The 16,099-nt window shown below is 34.7% G+C and overlaps 1 protein-coding gene across 1 annotated transcript; it reads right to left on the bottom strand.

Annotated features, from left to right (window-relative positions):
* Positions 1–6,724: 6,724 nt before the first annotated feature.
* SYP31 (syntaxin of plants 31) lies at positions 6,725–16,049 on the bottom strand. Its single transcript, XM_047318280.2, has 5 exons — positions 15,505–16,049; positions 10,491–10,639; positions 9,080–9,118; positions 7,514–7,711; positions 6,725–7,333 (listed from the first exon to the last, which is right to left on the bottom strand). The coding sequence occupies exons 1-5, from the start codon at positions 15,967–15,969 to the stop codon at positions 7,174–7,176; spliced, it is 1,011 nt and encodes a 336-aa protein (XP_047174236.1). The 5' UTR covers positions 15,970–16,049; the 3' UTR covers positions 6,725–7,173.
* Positions 16,050–16,099: the final 50 nt, after the last annotated feature.

Below are 16,099 nucleotides of genomic sequence, written 5' to 3'. Positions count from 1 at the left end.
GACCTAATCTCCCACTTAACTCATCCCTTCACTTGTCCTTTTCCTACACACCCATATTTTCCAACTATTTTAAATCACCTCAAATCAAGGAATATACAAACCTATCAACATTTTTTCATATATTCTTCTATTGTAAAGAACACTACTCTGTAAAAATAGCTTTCCAAATCATTTAGTAGATTTTGGTTTTAAGAAAAATGAAATATTTTAAAATATAATCATATTTTTGAAATTTTTTATACAATTATATATAAATTTCAATTTTAAAATATTCAAAGTTCATTCCAAATTTTAAAAAATACATTATTATTTTTTAATTTTATCAATATGTTAGAAAATATATTTTGGTTTTATAAAAAACCGAAGTCTTGTTATAGTTAAATTGTCAAATATTTAAAATCTTACTTAAAGCATTTGTTTTATTGTGTTGTCGTAATTTTTTTTTTTACTTCACGAAAGATGTGAATATCAGTGTCATTTCTATCCCTTTCTTTATTGTTATTGTGAACACAAACACGAACGCCGTTGTATTGTATCTTCTCCATGAGAGGTTTGTTCTTTGATCCTTTGAATTTTTCTTTTTCCTTATTTCCTAATGTAATCGTCTTGCATCCTAGTTCTTCATGCAAGACACATTGCTCCACTTCGTCATTGTTTAACTTTGTCGAGCCCAATATTTTCTCCTAATCATACCTCTATAACTGCAAAATGTGATTTTTTTTCTGTTGCACTCTCTTCCCTTTCCTTGTTGCCATTGCACTCACATCATTTCAAATTATTAAATAATATGTGACCATTTGTACATTAAAATAATTTTAATTTTTTTATGTCACATATAAACTTAGGTTATAAAAGAACTAAAACCTATTTATGGATAATATACTTCGATTAAGGATAGAAGTCTAAAATTTTATCTTTTTTATCTCGTCTGAATATGTTTCGATTGAAGAATCGTAGTAAAAATACAAAAATAATCGGTGTTAAATTCCTTTTTTACACTTATAGAGAGGTTAATTGATTAGTTTAGAACTTTTTTTAGTTATTTTGTTCATTCTATTTTTCTATATTATAAAAGTCAAAAGAAAAATGTTGGTGGTTCAAGTTTTTGAAAATGACAATTTTTTTCTTTTGTTGATTCAAGTACAATATATTAACACTATATACTTAAAAGTATTTGACTTTATGTAATGCGAAAGATTATATATACAATACTTTAATTACTTAATACCTAATGTTCTTAAATTACACTTGTTTCGATTTCAAGTTTATCAAAATAATAATATTACAATTAATCATATTTGATTGGTTTTGAAGTTCGGAATTTGTTATTATTTGTTCTTTAATTAGTGTTAACGGAAAAGTATGCTCTTTTCCTATAAAAAATAATACTAAACGAAACAAAAATTTAAATAAATTTGATCTAAATAGCAAGTGTAACATTCCCCATGCAGGGGATGTTGAAAAGAAAGAGATCTCTCTTTTCCTACCATATTCTGTCTTTTGCTTTGTCAGAAGATACGAAACAACCGTACTGAGAAAGCGTACGTATACGGTATAGAGACGTATGCTGAGGTGATAAATTATGAAGAGTTATAACAACGATCCGAAAATGGATGAGTGACAATAATGAAAGTAGGTTAGGTAACAACGCATTAAAAGAAGGTTCAACCTTATCTTCTTTTTTTTTTCCGTAAAGTTCTAAGTTAAAGACTAAAGAGACTAATCCACACTATAAGTACACATAAGTTTGGTAAACATTGCGTCCATTCAAATCAACACGCGAGTTTACTCAGTGTTTAATTCTATCTTTTTCTGATTCTTTTTGTCCATTTTCTATGCTTATTACCACCTCTCCATGCAAAGAGACAAGACGCGTCTTCATTGTTGCAATCATTACACAACGTTTCTTCTATGCTCAGAATCGATATTACAAGTTTTGATACTTTCAGTGTTTGCATGGCCTAGTTAGTCACCCCTAACCAGAGGGATATCAGGCAGGAAAATGATGATTGGAAGGAATTTTTGGGGTACCCATATATATATATATATGTTAATTGAAAAACGAACCAAAAGGAAAATATTGGATTTATTTGGCTTTTTCAGTGAAAAGCCTCTTTTTCAATTTCATCCCTTAAAAAAACAATTATACGTGCAAGCTTCCTTTACTTTTTGGGGCTAAACCACAAATTTCTCTCACTTTCCGTCTTTACCATCGACTTTATAAAGACCAGAAACAAGGATCCTAGGTTTATGGTCTAAGTCCCCACGATTAAGTTTAATTAAGGGCTCAATCATGCATTCTATTGCAAAGAAAATATTTTGTGTAATGTAAACAATCATGGTGAATAGAATATATACGTTTTGAATTCATCTAAATATGCCTCTAGTTCCTTTTATGGTTAGACTTGAAAACTTGTAGTGGGATAATAATGAATGTAGGACCAATAATTATAAATGCAAAGCATGGAACTTTGTATTTCAATTCCAAATCCAAAGCCACTTGACATTCTTCTAAGTGCTGAATCCCATCATTAGTGTCAGAGCAAGTGCAATATATGAAAGCTTGGCCAACTTCTTGTCTTCTGTTGGATACAGTTCAGAGTGATGACAATTATATATGTAATCTATCTCTTAACTTTCATTTATTTTTTTAAGTGAGATAAATTTGAGTATTTCCATAAAAATTTTGAGTCTGGAATTTTGGTGAATAAGAAAAGGAAAATGGTACTGAGTATGCAGATTTTTTGTCATTTTTCAATCTTTTTGTCTTAGAAGGGAGAGGGTGGAAATCTCTGTCATAATAATTTTAATGTGGTATTGACTGCATCATTTTTGTTGCAGCAGCATGGCTGTCGTGTAATCACTGCTTTACTGATTTGAATTCGGTGGGTCCTACGATGTGGGATCCCAAATATTATGGGGTTTGGGCCCGTTCATCATTGCTATAATTGGTTTGATTATTAGGAGCTGTTTAATGCATTAAAAAAGGGGAAACGCATATGACAGAGAGAGAGAAATATCTTCTTGAATGCAGAAAGAGTTGACAGAGGAAAATTACCAATCCAAAATAGTAAGAACAATTTTATATCTATTTGAGATAACAAAGGGAAAGTGGAAATGATGAAAGTGAAAAGTATATTATTTACAGAATTACACTGCACTCTACAAATTCTACTTATGGCACAAAATAGAGCTCAAATGAATTTGCTAAAATAGTGTATGAATGTGTAAAGAATAAAGGTCAAAACCCTTTACCGTTCTCACTTTTACCTGTTGTCCTATTCAATTAAACGAAAGTATCAGTTGCAACACTTTTTGGGCGTGCATATCTACATAGTTATATGTATGTGGCTGAACTTGAGAATGGAATAGAATTTTCTAGGTAGGGTTAGTGGAACTCAATTTCCAACCATACGTTTAACTGTGCAGATTTGTGAATCAAAATTGAAGAATTAGTATCACATAATCTGATAGATATAGGAGGTTCGGGTTAATTTTTTTTGCTATTAAACTAGATCGCCTTCATCTCAAGGATAGATTAATTGTTTAAGGAACTATTATTCCGACAGCAGATTTTGCTGCCAGTGTCACGGGGAATCTTAGCATTACCTGCATTAAAACTCAAACTGTGAAGGAGATAACCTAATACACTATTGGAAGGAGAATAAGAATAATGTCACTGTTTAAATGTTTGAAATCTTGGTCCTCTTTTATATAGGTTTTTTATTCCTTTGATAAAATAGTAGTACCAAACCAAACTATAATACTATTCAGCAGTACAAATTATTAGAGTCTTACTACTAGATTGCCTACTAATTATCTGGTTTTAATACATTAACATTGTGATTCAATACATAAACAAATATTCCACACGCACCTTAGAAATGAGGGCAGTTTAATGTACACAAAAATGTGGATCATGAAGGTCGGGTCGGGTCATGAGGGAAGTTGATAAAATTGGGTTCAGGTACAATTTCACGTCTCGTAAGAAAATGATTGTCATAATGATTCATGATACTACTAGAGTAGAGTGAGTGACTTTTTACTTACGTGATTAGGTCTAAACCATTAAAAAAAAGCTATTCTTTCTAATTGCTATACAGGGCAACATCATGAAGCCATTTTTTCCTTCTTGGTGCAGCATTATTATTATTGTTGTATGGTAGCACCAAAATCAAGGAACGGTTACGTCAAATTTGACATGCATGTGAAACACAAAGTAGGCAAATTCCATCAAATAATAAAGAGTCATAACACAGCAAGTTCAGGGTCAATTCCCACTTGAAATCCCACCACAATCAGTTGTTTCACACTTTTACTCCATGCATGCTTCCCCTGCACTGCAATTCCTATGAATTATGGCAACTTTTTTTCTACTTTGGCCACAATAATATGTGAGGGGTTGGCCTTTTATCTTCCTAACCCATATTCTCATGTGTCTTCTACTCTGCTTTATAGTGGGGATCTAACAGGCATCACTTTCAAGCACTGCCCAAGGCTATATCTCTCTAGGTTTTCAAGGAAGATTCCGCTGAATTAGACTCCTAGGCCTAATTGATGGACACCCATCACCAGATTTTAATCTTATCATTGGAACAAAGGCATGAATTTTTAGCCACTGCTTGTTGCCATCATGCCACTCAACTCAGGCCAGAATTGATTGAGGGGACAACAAAGAGCTGTGAAAAATCAAATCATTCTAAAAAGTTCACATTTATCTTTGCTTAAAAGATGTGAGCGGAAATTTAAGTACCAGTGGTAAATCAAAATTATTAATCACTCTGATGTGAAGCTAGTTGTTTGTTATTATTGAGAGATAGAATAACTCAAAGCACAAACCACTTTCAAATTGCCAAAGTAAAAGTGGTTTCTACGGTTCTTTACTTAACACTGAGACTAAGAGCAACTTTAGAAGGACTGAAGCGAATTTAACCAAATGTTTTTCATGATCTCAAAGAAGATCAATCAAATAGTATTGCCCAAAATCTCTCTCTCCCCTTGAAATATTGTGGGAGCCTTTGTTGAGAGTGAATGACCAAGGAGGGCCTAACTGCACCTTTTCTTTTTCACCCGAAAATTCGATCATACACTGCTTTTTTTTCACCTGGAAATTGGACCATACACTAAAGCACACACCTGTTGACTATTCAGGGATCACATCATCTATTATAGGTAGTTAAGCACAGCATGTAGCGTCCTTGTCCTCAAGTAAATTAGTAAATAATGTGCTGCGCATAAAGTTAGATGCAGAGGTGTACCAAAAGTTAGAAGCATAAGGGACGAGAAAAGAAACAGAGAAAGCGATGAAGAATATGAAGTTTTCTTGATGGGTATAATCAACATCAGTCCTTGCTCCAAGGCAAACATTTTACTTGTACTTTTGGATCAATACTTCTATCATATGCACCTTTATAATTTTTTCACTGACAAGTCTATAATCATACTTGAAGATTTTATTGAATAAAATAATATATCAACGATTTAATAACAGTTCAACAGTGACCCTGCATTCCAGTATTATTCCATAACCACTACTTGTTGTATATAGATTCATTCTACACGAAATAATAATACTCAGGCAACACGTTACACGTAATGATAGTTACCCTAAATTTTTTCCAATATAATATATCATCATATATGAAGAATTTTAGTCAACTTTATTAGACTTGAGGGAAAAAGCCATGTGAGTTGATGTGTATTGGAAGTGCTTTATATAAGAAAATGAAAGTTTTGAAACTTGTATACCTTGAACCTGTGCGTGGCCTTTTAAAGTGAAATGCGCCTGATATCGTAACAGATTATGATGGAACGTATCAAAGCAAAACGAAAACTTAAGAGCGGCCATGTACACGTGCTATCACCTTTAAGTCCCCTTGTCGATCTCTGCATGTCAGCAAAATGCTTAGGCTAAGCTTGGGACTACTTTCCTATCTTTTTATCTCTACTATTGTGATCAAAGTGGAATTTATAAGGACATGAATTCAGATGCTAGAAAGAGAGGGAGATTCTCATGGTCTGCCAAATCTTTTCAACTTGGGCTAGGTAAGATTGACTTCAAATTTTTGCCTTTTGCATGCTTACTGTTACTCGAGGATGCTTGAGTGCGAATCAGTGACCCACTCAATTTTCTTTGAATATCAACAGTCAGAACTCAGGACCTCACCTCAATCTGACTACACTTTCAAATCCTTATTTTCTTTGCCTTTTTATCACGTAATATCTTTGACCAGACTAGACAGGTGGCGGCAAACAACAGAACTAGTTAAACCCACTTAAAAATCTGGCATGAAAAAGGAGATTCTTAGCAATAGCTGCAGAATGAGTTAGTGGATTCCCACCCAACATTTAACATAACCTGCTTTTTGAGTTTGGCTGCATCCATATCTACGTAAAGAAAAACATCCTCATGTGAAAATTAGTGCATTATCCGTGAAGAGTAAAAGACTGCTATAACAAAAAGCAAGAGAGTAAACATTACACGAACACCACTTTGAAATATTAAATAGTTGAAGAAAGAATCCGTCTTTAACCCACAAGTACCCGAAATGGATTCAAAACAGGCAAACCAAAAAATTTAGTACATACAAGAACAAAAACTATACTGCAAACTTCACAAATAATATCAAAGTTATCCTGAAACATATTGAAAATCTTTGGTATATGCCAAAGAATAATGAAAAAATAAGTTTAATAAAGTATAATTCTATCTGGCACATAAAACTTTAAGAACAAAATCAATTATGATATTACAATATCAAAGGGCTTACATTGTCAGGTAATTGAACAAAGACTTCTGGTATGCTACCATAACTCGTCCTATACGGTATCTAGAAACGGGATATTTTCTTTCTCCCTCTTAATTGCATCTTATAAAATCCCTCACTTTAAAAAAAAATTATTGCGAATCTTACATCAGTTGCCAAACACTCGTATATTTCTTACTCAATCTGCTTAATTTGGGGCGTCCACGAGGAACGAAATTTTAATAAGACCTATAATAACATCAAAGAATATGGGAATGAAAAAAGTTTATAGATAACGGAGCTCTATTTACATGCAAATAGAATACATCCGCACACTTTGCTGCTGTTGTTATTTTGTCTCCACGGAAGAACGAAGACAAACCCAAGCCGTGAAGTAAAACTTCCATGATTAGCACATGTAAGTATATTAGGCCACAAAGAATATGAAGATCAAGAGGAAAAGTATCAGAACGGCAAATATCTTTATCAGAAGCCACCTATTTGATGATATTCGGTTGAGATGCCTCAATAAAGAGCTGTGAGCTCCTTCAACATTCGCCAATGACTCATCCATGTTGTCATCAATCCTGCTCGTGCAAGTTTGGCAGATTTAATGCTAATTGCTAAAAGAACATGAACATCAACACCTTTGCATACAATTATATTGTAATTTAATTTTTTAACACGCGCCAAAACCATAAGTTGATGGAAAAAATCAGTGCACTATAGTAACCTAGGTGTCAAATATTTAAGTTAAAGGAGGAAACCTGATAGCAAGCTCCCCTTGATGGGCAACCATTGTAGCCAAATGCGAGAAAATCCCACTAAGTTCTGTGATGGTAGACTCCACATTGTGCAGAGCAGTTGACCTACTTTGAGTGTAGTTTTCTTGCCGAGGAACAACCTGCTGCACCATAGACATTTCCATTTGCTGAGTTGGAGTGTTGTCCACTGCCAACCTTCGTCTGTATCAGCAATTTAACCAAATTTTGTATCTTAAGTTAGAAAATAAGTACATCCTAGGCATGATAGATATATCTAAAGAATCAAAGTGTAAAAATTTACCAAATATTTCTCTATTCCATCCTTTTCATCTGTCTTTTAAGATTTTTATATAGAAACCATGAATTTATTAAACATTCTTGATCCTTATAAAATAACAATAAGCTTTTATATCTTATACTTCATAATAAATTAAAAAGAAGATGAAAAATATGAGTATAATTATCAAAGGAGTAATTATTGTTTTCTTGAAATTGATGCATAAATAGAAACAATTGTTTTCCAAAATCCGAGAGATAAAAAAGAAAGGAGGGCGTGGGAAGCTTGGTTAGGTGCTAGGAGAAGAATTGAGGTTGTAACAAGTTCCAAATTGAATGGCCGCATCAAATGATTATCTTTGTGGCGTTTCGGTAAATGCCCATTCAATCTATGTAAAGCAAATTATAAATGGCCAACATTAAAACATCAAAGATAATCAAAGCTTTAAACAGATGTTATTATACTTTGTTTAGGAAAGCTACAAGGGAATACTGGCAAGTAAATTACTCATAGCAGGTGGCAAGATGTCTGTCAAATTAAACTCAATCAATGTAAGATACAAAAACCTTGCATTCAGAAATAAAAAATAAAACAAAAGACAACCCTGACATTTAAATACTCATTGTATTTAAGTGACTTCAATGGTAAACTTACCACAATCATCAATCAGATGAGTTGTGGATTCAAGAGACAGTATACAGAAAATAAGCATTTTTAAGTTTCAATTGAATACTGCGAATACATGAACCACATGAAATAAAATAAACTAATAAAAGTAACTTCCAAACAAATTATTATTCTTGTTGAGCTAGAAGTTTAATTCATTTATTTATACAGCACAGACAAGACCTGTCAAGTCTACCTAGAGAGAGAAGGGTGTTTAATCAAGTTTGGACCCGAAAAGAAATACATTCCATGCCTCTTTGACAGAGCCTCCCCTGTCGTGGGAACCTAAATAGTTATCCCCAAACGACGAGCATTATCAGGTTAGCTGTGAAATGGTGTACCAAAGTTGCAAGCTATTTCCTAGTGTATTTGGGGGTGGTTGTAGTGGAAAGCTTAGTGAATGCCTTGGACCCAATGCCCATCATCACATAAATACGCCAAGAATTCAACAATAAACACAATTGGAGATTTATAATCCATGACAACCAATTGACGGCCACTTGTTTTTACATGAAGTTATAGTTTAAGGACATTTTTCTATTTTTCAGTTTACATAAAACCATGCTATATAGAAATGTAAAAGATGATATTTGATCTTATAGCTTTAAAAGGGAATTTAGACAAACCTTAGTTGATTGCTAACAGGAGCTCCATTTGATGGTAATCTGCATAAGATATATAAATATATATCATTTTTCAGGAATTAAACTTTCAGTGGTCTATCATTTTTTTTCATTAAATATATACAAACCCACCCAGTATTAACTATTTCCAAATTGGGACGGGTTTCAGAAGTGACTTCTGAAAGATAAATAAATAAATTACACAGTCCAACAACACTATAATTTATAAGTATCATCATTAAACAGAAAATTGTGTTTATCATACCACAGCTCATTTTAGGCCACACATGTAAAATGCCAAAACTTGTAACAATTACATTCCAATGATGCCCTAAAACATTTTAAGTGGGAAATGGAAACAATTATGAAGTTAAGATATTTTAAGAATGTTCCAACAGGTTTGGCTTATATTTACTGAGGCAACATACTGAAAGGAAGTTCAGAAAATGGCTAGTGAAGATAATTATCTCCAATTGTTTAAAGCACAGTTCAGAACTTTTGGTTTATGTAATTAGCATGTTCGTACTGGAATTTTTAAATAGAATACCCTGGCCCTGGCCTTGCATTATTAGGACTCAAATGTTGAGTCTGACTTTCAATTTTCTCAGCAAAGGGAGCCGGGATCACCTATTTAAATATGGAATATATTGTTCTTCTTCTCTCGGCTATCATTGTTCCTATTACTTATCTAATCAAGCTATCACTGTTCCTATTAGTTATCTAATCAAGAAAAGTATCTGTTGGAATATTTTAATAAAAACAGAATTTGCTTAAGGAAGAGCAGATGAAGATCTGATAATCTTATTTAAACAGAAACATTACAATTTATAAAACTTAAGAATAACTTCCCACTAACAACATGGTTCTAGAAATAAGCCATGAAAATAGGGATAACAAATCAACTAAAATTGACTCCTTAAAACTAGGAAAGCAATAACAACTAAAAATAACAAATTCTGAATGTAGACATGTTTCAGTCCTGAAGCATTTTCCTAACAGTATCAAAGTTGTTAGACTTTCTCTTTCTGCTACAAAATTTCATGATTTAGTTGGCAAATAAATATTGCTATACAAATTGATAATTCAGCTGAAATATGAAATATAAACCATCTCAAAATGTATAATATTATTAAACAATAAATTGTCAGACTGAGAAATCCATGACTCATCTCAGCACCTATCAGCATGCAAAATATGACAAGATTGTTCAAGAGTAAGAAACTCTTATATTTTGAAATTTGGATACAACAGCAGCCAACTCCCAACTTTTACAGAAGCACAATAACCGGTAGCTCCCACATGAGCCAAATTCCCTAATTTTATTTTAAATTATGGAAGTTGGGAACAATTATTGATGTCTTGCATAATGATAAATGTTGAACTTTAACTTGTTAAGGAAAGAAAAATTACTCACACCGATTCTTGTTGCAGATTGTCATATGCATTCGATGAATTTGACCAAGGAGGCGGCTCAGTAGCTGGCTTTGGTTGATGCTGGAAAGGGTTCTCCCTTGATGCATTCTTGGAAAAAATCTGCTTCCTGCTCTCGTGAGCCTTGATATTCTGGAGCATACATGCACATGCACAATATTAATTACAAGGTTAAATAATTTTTATTGTTTTTTCTTAAGTATTAGTTTCAGAATGAACGAGGTTAAATGATTTTGACTAATAAGTATTATTAGTCAACTCTACATTTTTTTCATATTCTATCCTTTGTATTTTTAGATGTTCTACATTTTTCTACATGTCTAATCTTTGCATTTTTATAGGGTTTATTCTACATTTGCATGCATTGTCTATCTTTTGTATTTTTAGAAAGTTTACTCTTTACATTTTTCTGCATGGTCTAACATTTATATTTTTCTACCGTGTCAAACAATTGTAATTTGTATGTATTCTTAAAAATATTTATTATTTCTTTTTTCAACATCTAAATTTCTTTTAATATAATATATATTTACTAACCGAAAAGGCCCACAAGTAAACATGGTCTCGTGCATAGGCATGGGTTTAAGAATACTAAATTACAAGGGACAAAAAAATATAGTAAGTCATATGATAATTTAAGAAGCCCAAATACACCACACAATTCAGGCAATCAAATAAGACACAAGGCAGTAGACAGGCTCTTGACTAAAGAAGATGGACATCTTGCTTCAATAAAGAGTTTTGATAATGATGACTTATGGAGAAGTGTGGAAGACTTAATGATAAATCATGGAGAAGTATTGAAGATTTAAAGAATGGTTGGATTCATGAGTTATTTTAAAGTCTTTTAATTTTGGTTGTTGAAGCCATGTAATCTATGTATGTCATCTAAGATAGTAAGTGTAGAAAGTCATAAGTCAAAAGGTAGAACCCAAACATCATAGCACTGAAATCCTGATAGTCTTATATTTGAAATAACACACCAGAATAATCAATTATCACTTAGGATAATTGATTATCTCAGTGAAAAGTGATTTTCAAGAAAAACCACTGTGATCATCGATTATTATGGAGAAATTTTTTTTTGAGAAACGTTGCGACAATAATTGATTATCATTTATAATAATTGATTATTGACAAAAAATGAAACTTTAGAGAAAAATTCTTTTGAGAGTGTTAGGATATAATGTGTGCAGAATAGAAGGAAATAGATTAGGAATTAGTTGTTAGTTGGTCAGGGAGGCCTTTATAAGAAGGCAGGGAGGTCTTGTGTCAGGGTACTTTTTGATAATCTTGTAGATTGAGCTTTGGCTCTTTGTGAAGGGGAAACCCTTGGAAGAGGGAGTGCTATCCTATTCTTGTATTCTTTGGTTACAATAATAATACAGTTCTGTTTCCTGGTGAGTGAGTGTGTGCTGTTTTGAGTGATAATTAGACTTCTTGACTAAAGAAGCCTAACAAATTGGTCCGACTTGCCGGATCCGCTTGGGAGGGGACTGCTAGATATCCTTAGGAGAGGAGTGTTGGGTCACTGGGAGAGAAGCATGATGGAAGGAAGAATGAAGGCTTTGGAGGGAAGGGTGGATGGAAGAATAAATGCCCTAGAGGGAAGGATGGATTCTGTGAAGAGGTGAGCCAACGAACAGAAAAGGGAGCTAGCAGAAGGGAGAAGAAACATGCAAGAAATGAGAGAAATGCTGCAAGAAATCCAGATTCACATAAAGGGCTTAGAAAGAAGAGAGAAATTTGTCATGAAAGGAAAGAAAGAGGGAGAAACAGGTAAGGATGTTGTGCAAGATAGTCTGCTAGACATCAAGAAAGCCAAGAAACCCTCGTATGGAGGAGAAAGTTCAACCAATAGTGAGAAGAAAAGAGAAACGGAAGCTGTTGTTTTGAGTGTTGATGGTTTTGCAAGAATTAGAGGGCAGGATAGGAGAGAAGAAAATATAAGTAGAGAGGAAGGCAACGACAAAAACTATGATGGAGACATTCGTGTGACTGCTGCTGAAAAAGTTGCAAAAGCTGTTGTTTTTACTGCGGCTGAGAAAGTAGCAAAAGCTGCTGTTTTTATTGCTGCTGAGAAAGTTGCAAAAGTTGTTGTTTTTAGTGGAGATAGTGTGGTAGGTTGTGGTGAGTATGTCAAAACAGTGAAGAAGGTTGGAAGAATTGTTGAGGCCTGGGGTTAAAACAGTGGTGTCAAAGAGCAACCCAGTTGAGTCAGTTTACAGAGTAAGAGAGGACCTGCTGCAAGATATCAAGAAAGGAAAGAAACACTCAGGTGGAGGAGAAAATTCAAGCAATTGGGAGCAAAAAGAGGAGGATGCCATTGACAATAATGGAGCTAGGAAGGGTGAGGAGACACTAGTTTTTTCGTGGGTGAAAAGAGAAGAGTTGACCACTTATGAAAGGATTGACACCCAAGATCAAACAATAGGGGCAACAAATGCTTCTGAAGTTCAAAACTCTAAAGGATCAACAAAAGCACACTCAAACAGCGAAGAAAATGTAGTCCAGGGGTGCAAGACTGGGCATCAAAAATCCAAGAACCTTTCTTGGAAAAATCTGGCTACAACTCTACTAAAGATAGTTGAAGGGAACAGAAGAAGCATTCTATGTGAGAGAGAGTTGGGCAGCAGTAACCTAGATGAGGAGTGTGGAAATTTTACATGCGAGTTTGCAAGTAGATGAAGCAGTTGCCAAAAGTCTTGTGGCTACAAGAGCCGATGAAGTCAAAGTTGAGATTTTGAGGATTTCACAAAATTGGGCTAAAAGAATCCAGGAAGAGTGGAAGTCACTAGAGGAGGATTTGCCACCACCCAAGCCTCCAAACCTGAATTGGAGGGCAACGGCCACCACTCAAGCCCCCAGATTTAAAATTGCAAACAGTAGCAGTGGTATTGGATGGTTTGACAGCAATAACAGGGACGGGGAGTGGGAAAACTTTCATCCAAAAACAACCTCTATATTCTTAACCTAATTTCAAAAACAACCTCTATAAATAAAGTGATAGGCTTTCATTTGAATATACAAGAGTTGGGTTATAACTCTGAGGGGAAAAGCTTTGAAAACCTAGTACAGGTAGAGTGATAACTTTCATCAAGTGTAATTTTAAGCGACTGAGTGTTGTTACTATTGCTAAGTGAAGTTGTTCATTCTTAGTATGACTCAAAGGAAGTGTTTCATTCCTTGTGGTTTCAAGGAAAGTGTTCTTAATCTTTTGTAGTTCTTCAAGAGAGGCGTGTTAACCTTCCTAAATTCTTCGTTCCATTAGTGTTTGTAATTTCAATATATTTTTAGTGTTTAGTTAATCTCTCATTTAAGAGTGATTAACAATTGGACGGAGGATCTTCTGATCTGAACTAGTGTAAAATAACTTATACAATTTTTTCTTCACCGATCTCTTCATTTTATTGTGATTATTGAAATAAAGGAAAGTATTTTTTTTAATTGAACTCTTATTTTTAAGGGAAAATTTTAAAGCACAATTTTTATTATGAAACCAATACACTCCTTCTTGATTTTGTCCAAACACAAATATTCAGCTGTGTAATGATTCTAACACAGGCAGTACGGTATACAACACAGTATGGATGTATAGAATATTGATTCATACACTTTTAAATTGATGAATTTAGTCATTTGTAGAATTGCCTAGATTTTTAAACAAGAACCATTAGTCATTATAGAATTGCCTAAAGTTCACCATCTAACACATCATCGGAACAACATAACTTTCAACTCTGGTTCATCAAGATACAACTTAGCTAATTCAAGTCCAGCATCATCAAGTGGACCATTTGCATCTCCACTAATGTTCCACAACCTTGTCTCTCCTCTACTATTCTTAAATCTTTCCTAGATAAAAGTTGAACATTAGTAGTATACCATAATGCACATAAACAAAAGCCTATGGCCTTAAGGAATCCATTTTGTTTCTCTTCAGAGAATGAATAAAAGAATAGGTACCCCAATTCCTCTTACAGCATTATGCTGGACACAATTATTTTTGCACTTTTCGAATAGCGAGAGCACATAGATGATAAGCACTAAAGAAACTGAGGAAATATATCTCTTTGCAGGTTGTAATGTTGCTCCAGTCTTGAAACTTTTTATTCTAGACAAACCCTCAATCCATTGAAAATCGAATCCATGCACCACTGACTAATACAAGACGAACCTAAATTTGGCTCAACCAAGGAACAGCAAACTTAAGAACTTGAAATGTGATACCTGGATGTCAGTGGCCACAGAAGCCTTGCTGGATGTCAGTCACTGTCAAGTGCCACGCGTCCTGGGGGGCTAAATTGCTCTACATTCACATAAGGCAGGAAATGCCCATGTGAAAGGTTAATTCTACCAAGGTTAGGCGACTTACAGCCTGACTCTTATAAGAGAACCACATTTCTTGCCGCTATTTCAATAAATGCCAGCATGCTGTTAGTATGAGCACCCTGGCGTGACTATAAAACAGTAAGGAGATCACAAGCGTAGTTGGTTGATAACATCAACTGACCCAGCCTCGTCTAATTTTTGTCCCCAATGCTTTTAAATAGCTGAAACGCAGAAGAGACTTTCTGCCAATACTTTGTCGGAAGCTTACTAACTTGAGTGCTGGACTACCCAAGTAGGTAGCAACCGCTGCTGCGGTAAGAATATAAAAGGGTGTTTCATACTTACCACGGATAAAACGAAACTCAGTTGCCAACTTAGCCTATACAATCAGCACCTTCCCCATTCTAGTTCAACCTAACATTTTCCAATCCCAAAAGGATTAAACTATCATTCTGCTGCTGTAAGTATAATAACCTTTCTATACACTTACAATATTCGATTAAGAGACTAGCAGTGGCATCACATCCATCATATCATTTTCCTCTAAACACAAGAAACTGTTTATTACCAATTCTGCCAGTTCTAAAACTAATTTTCCAATGAGCAAAACGTCGAGTCATGCATTCATGAAAATAAACAAAAATCAAAAGTGTGAATTGACTAACCTCTGTCCTAGCAGTTAAGACATCTTGAAGATGCTTCGTGGCTCCCATAAGTTTGCTCTTCAAGTCATCACAAACCGCGGTTGAATGCACAATCCTATCCTGCGAGTAACTTCCATCAGCCATGTCCATGTTCTGAATGGCTTGCAAATCGGAGAGAGCCGAATTGAGCGCCGTGATCTCGTTCTTAATCAGCACAGTCAGCTCCTGAATCTCCACGGCCGGATCGTTGAACATGGACGACCTCCTCGCCAGCTGCGCGAGCCTCGCCACCTTCTGTGAGGTTTCATTTATCCCCAACCCGATTCGTGAGGCCTTTCGGTTGAATTCAGATCTTGAATAGGAATCGTGAGAGGTGGAAGAAGCAATCTCGGGTTGAACTGAAGGCGAGGTCCCTCCTTCGATCTTCTTCAGAGTCTCCGACAGTAACCGGAACTCCGAGGTGCGGTCACGGTAAGAGGAAGCCATCGGAGACACGTACGTTCGTTCCAATTCCAAGATCTCATGAAGGATTTCATTTCAGGGGACGCCCCAACTAACTTAAGCCTTTCACTTTCTGCACCCCACAATTTCTTCCCGCAGCCCACAAATATTTAAA

The sequence above is a fragment of the Vigna umbellata genome, chromosome 1, assembly GCF_029865625.1.
Source record: "Vigna umbellata cultivar VRB3 chromosome 1, Vumbellata_1.0, whole genome shotgun sequence".
Classification (NCBI taxonomy): domain Eukaryota; kingdom Viridiplantae; phylum Streptophyta; class Magnoliopsida; order Fabales; family Fabaceae; genus Vigna; species Vigna umbellata.
This window is presented reverse-complemented; position numbering and strand designations above follow the sequence as displayed.

Bases quoted from the DNA above. Each gene is read 5' to 3' on its own strand.
- SYP31 (XM_047318280.2), bottom strand. From the start codon at position 15,969: ATGGCTTCCTCTTACCGTGACCGCACCTCGGAGTTCCGGTTACTGTCG. The intron at 10,640-15,504 runs GTTAGTCAATTC...TGTATGCTCCAG, and splicing joins TCTTAACTGCTAGGACAGAG to AATATCAAGGCTCACGAGAG. The intron at 7,712-9,079 runs GTTTGTCTAAAT...TTGCTGATACAG, and splicing joins CCTGTTAGCAATCAACTAAG to ACGAAGGTTGGCAGTGGACA.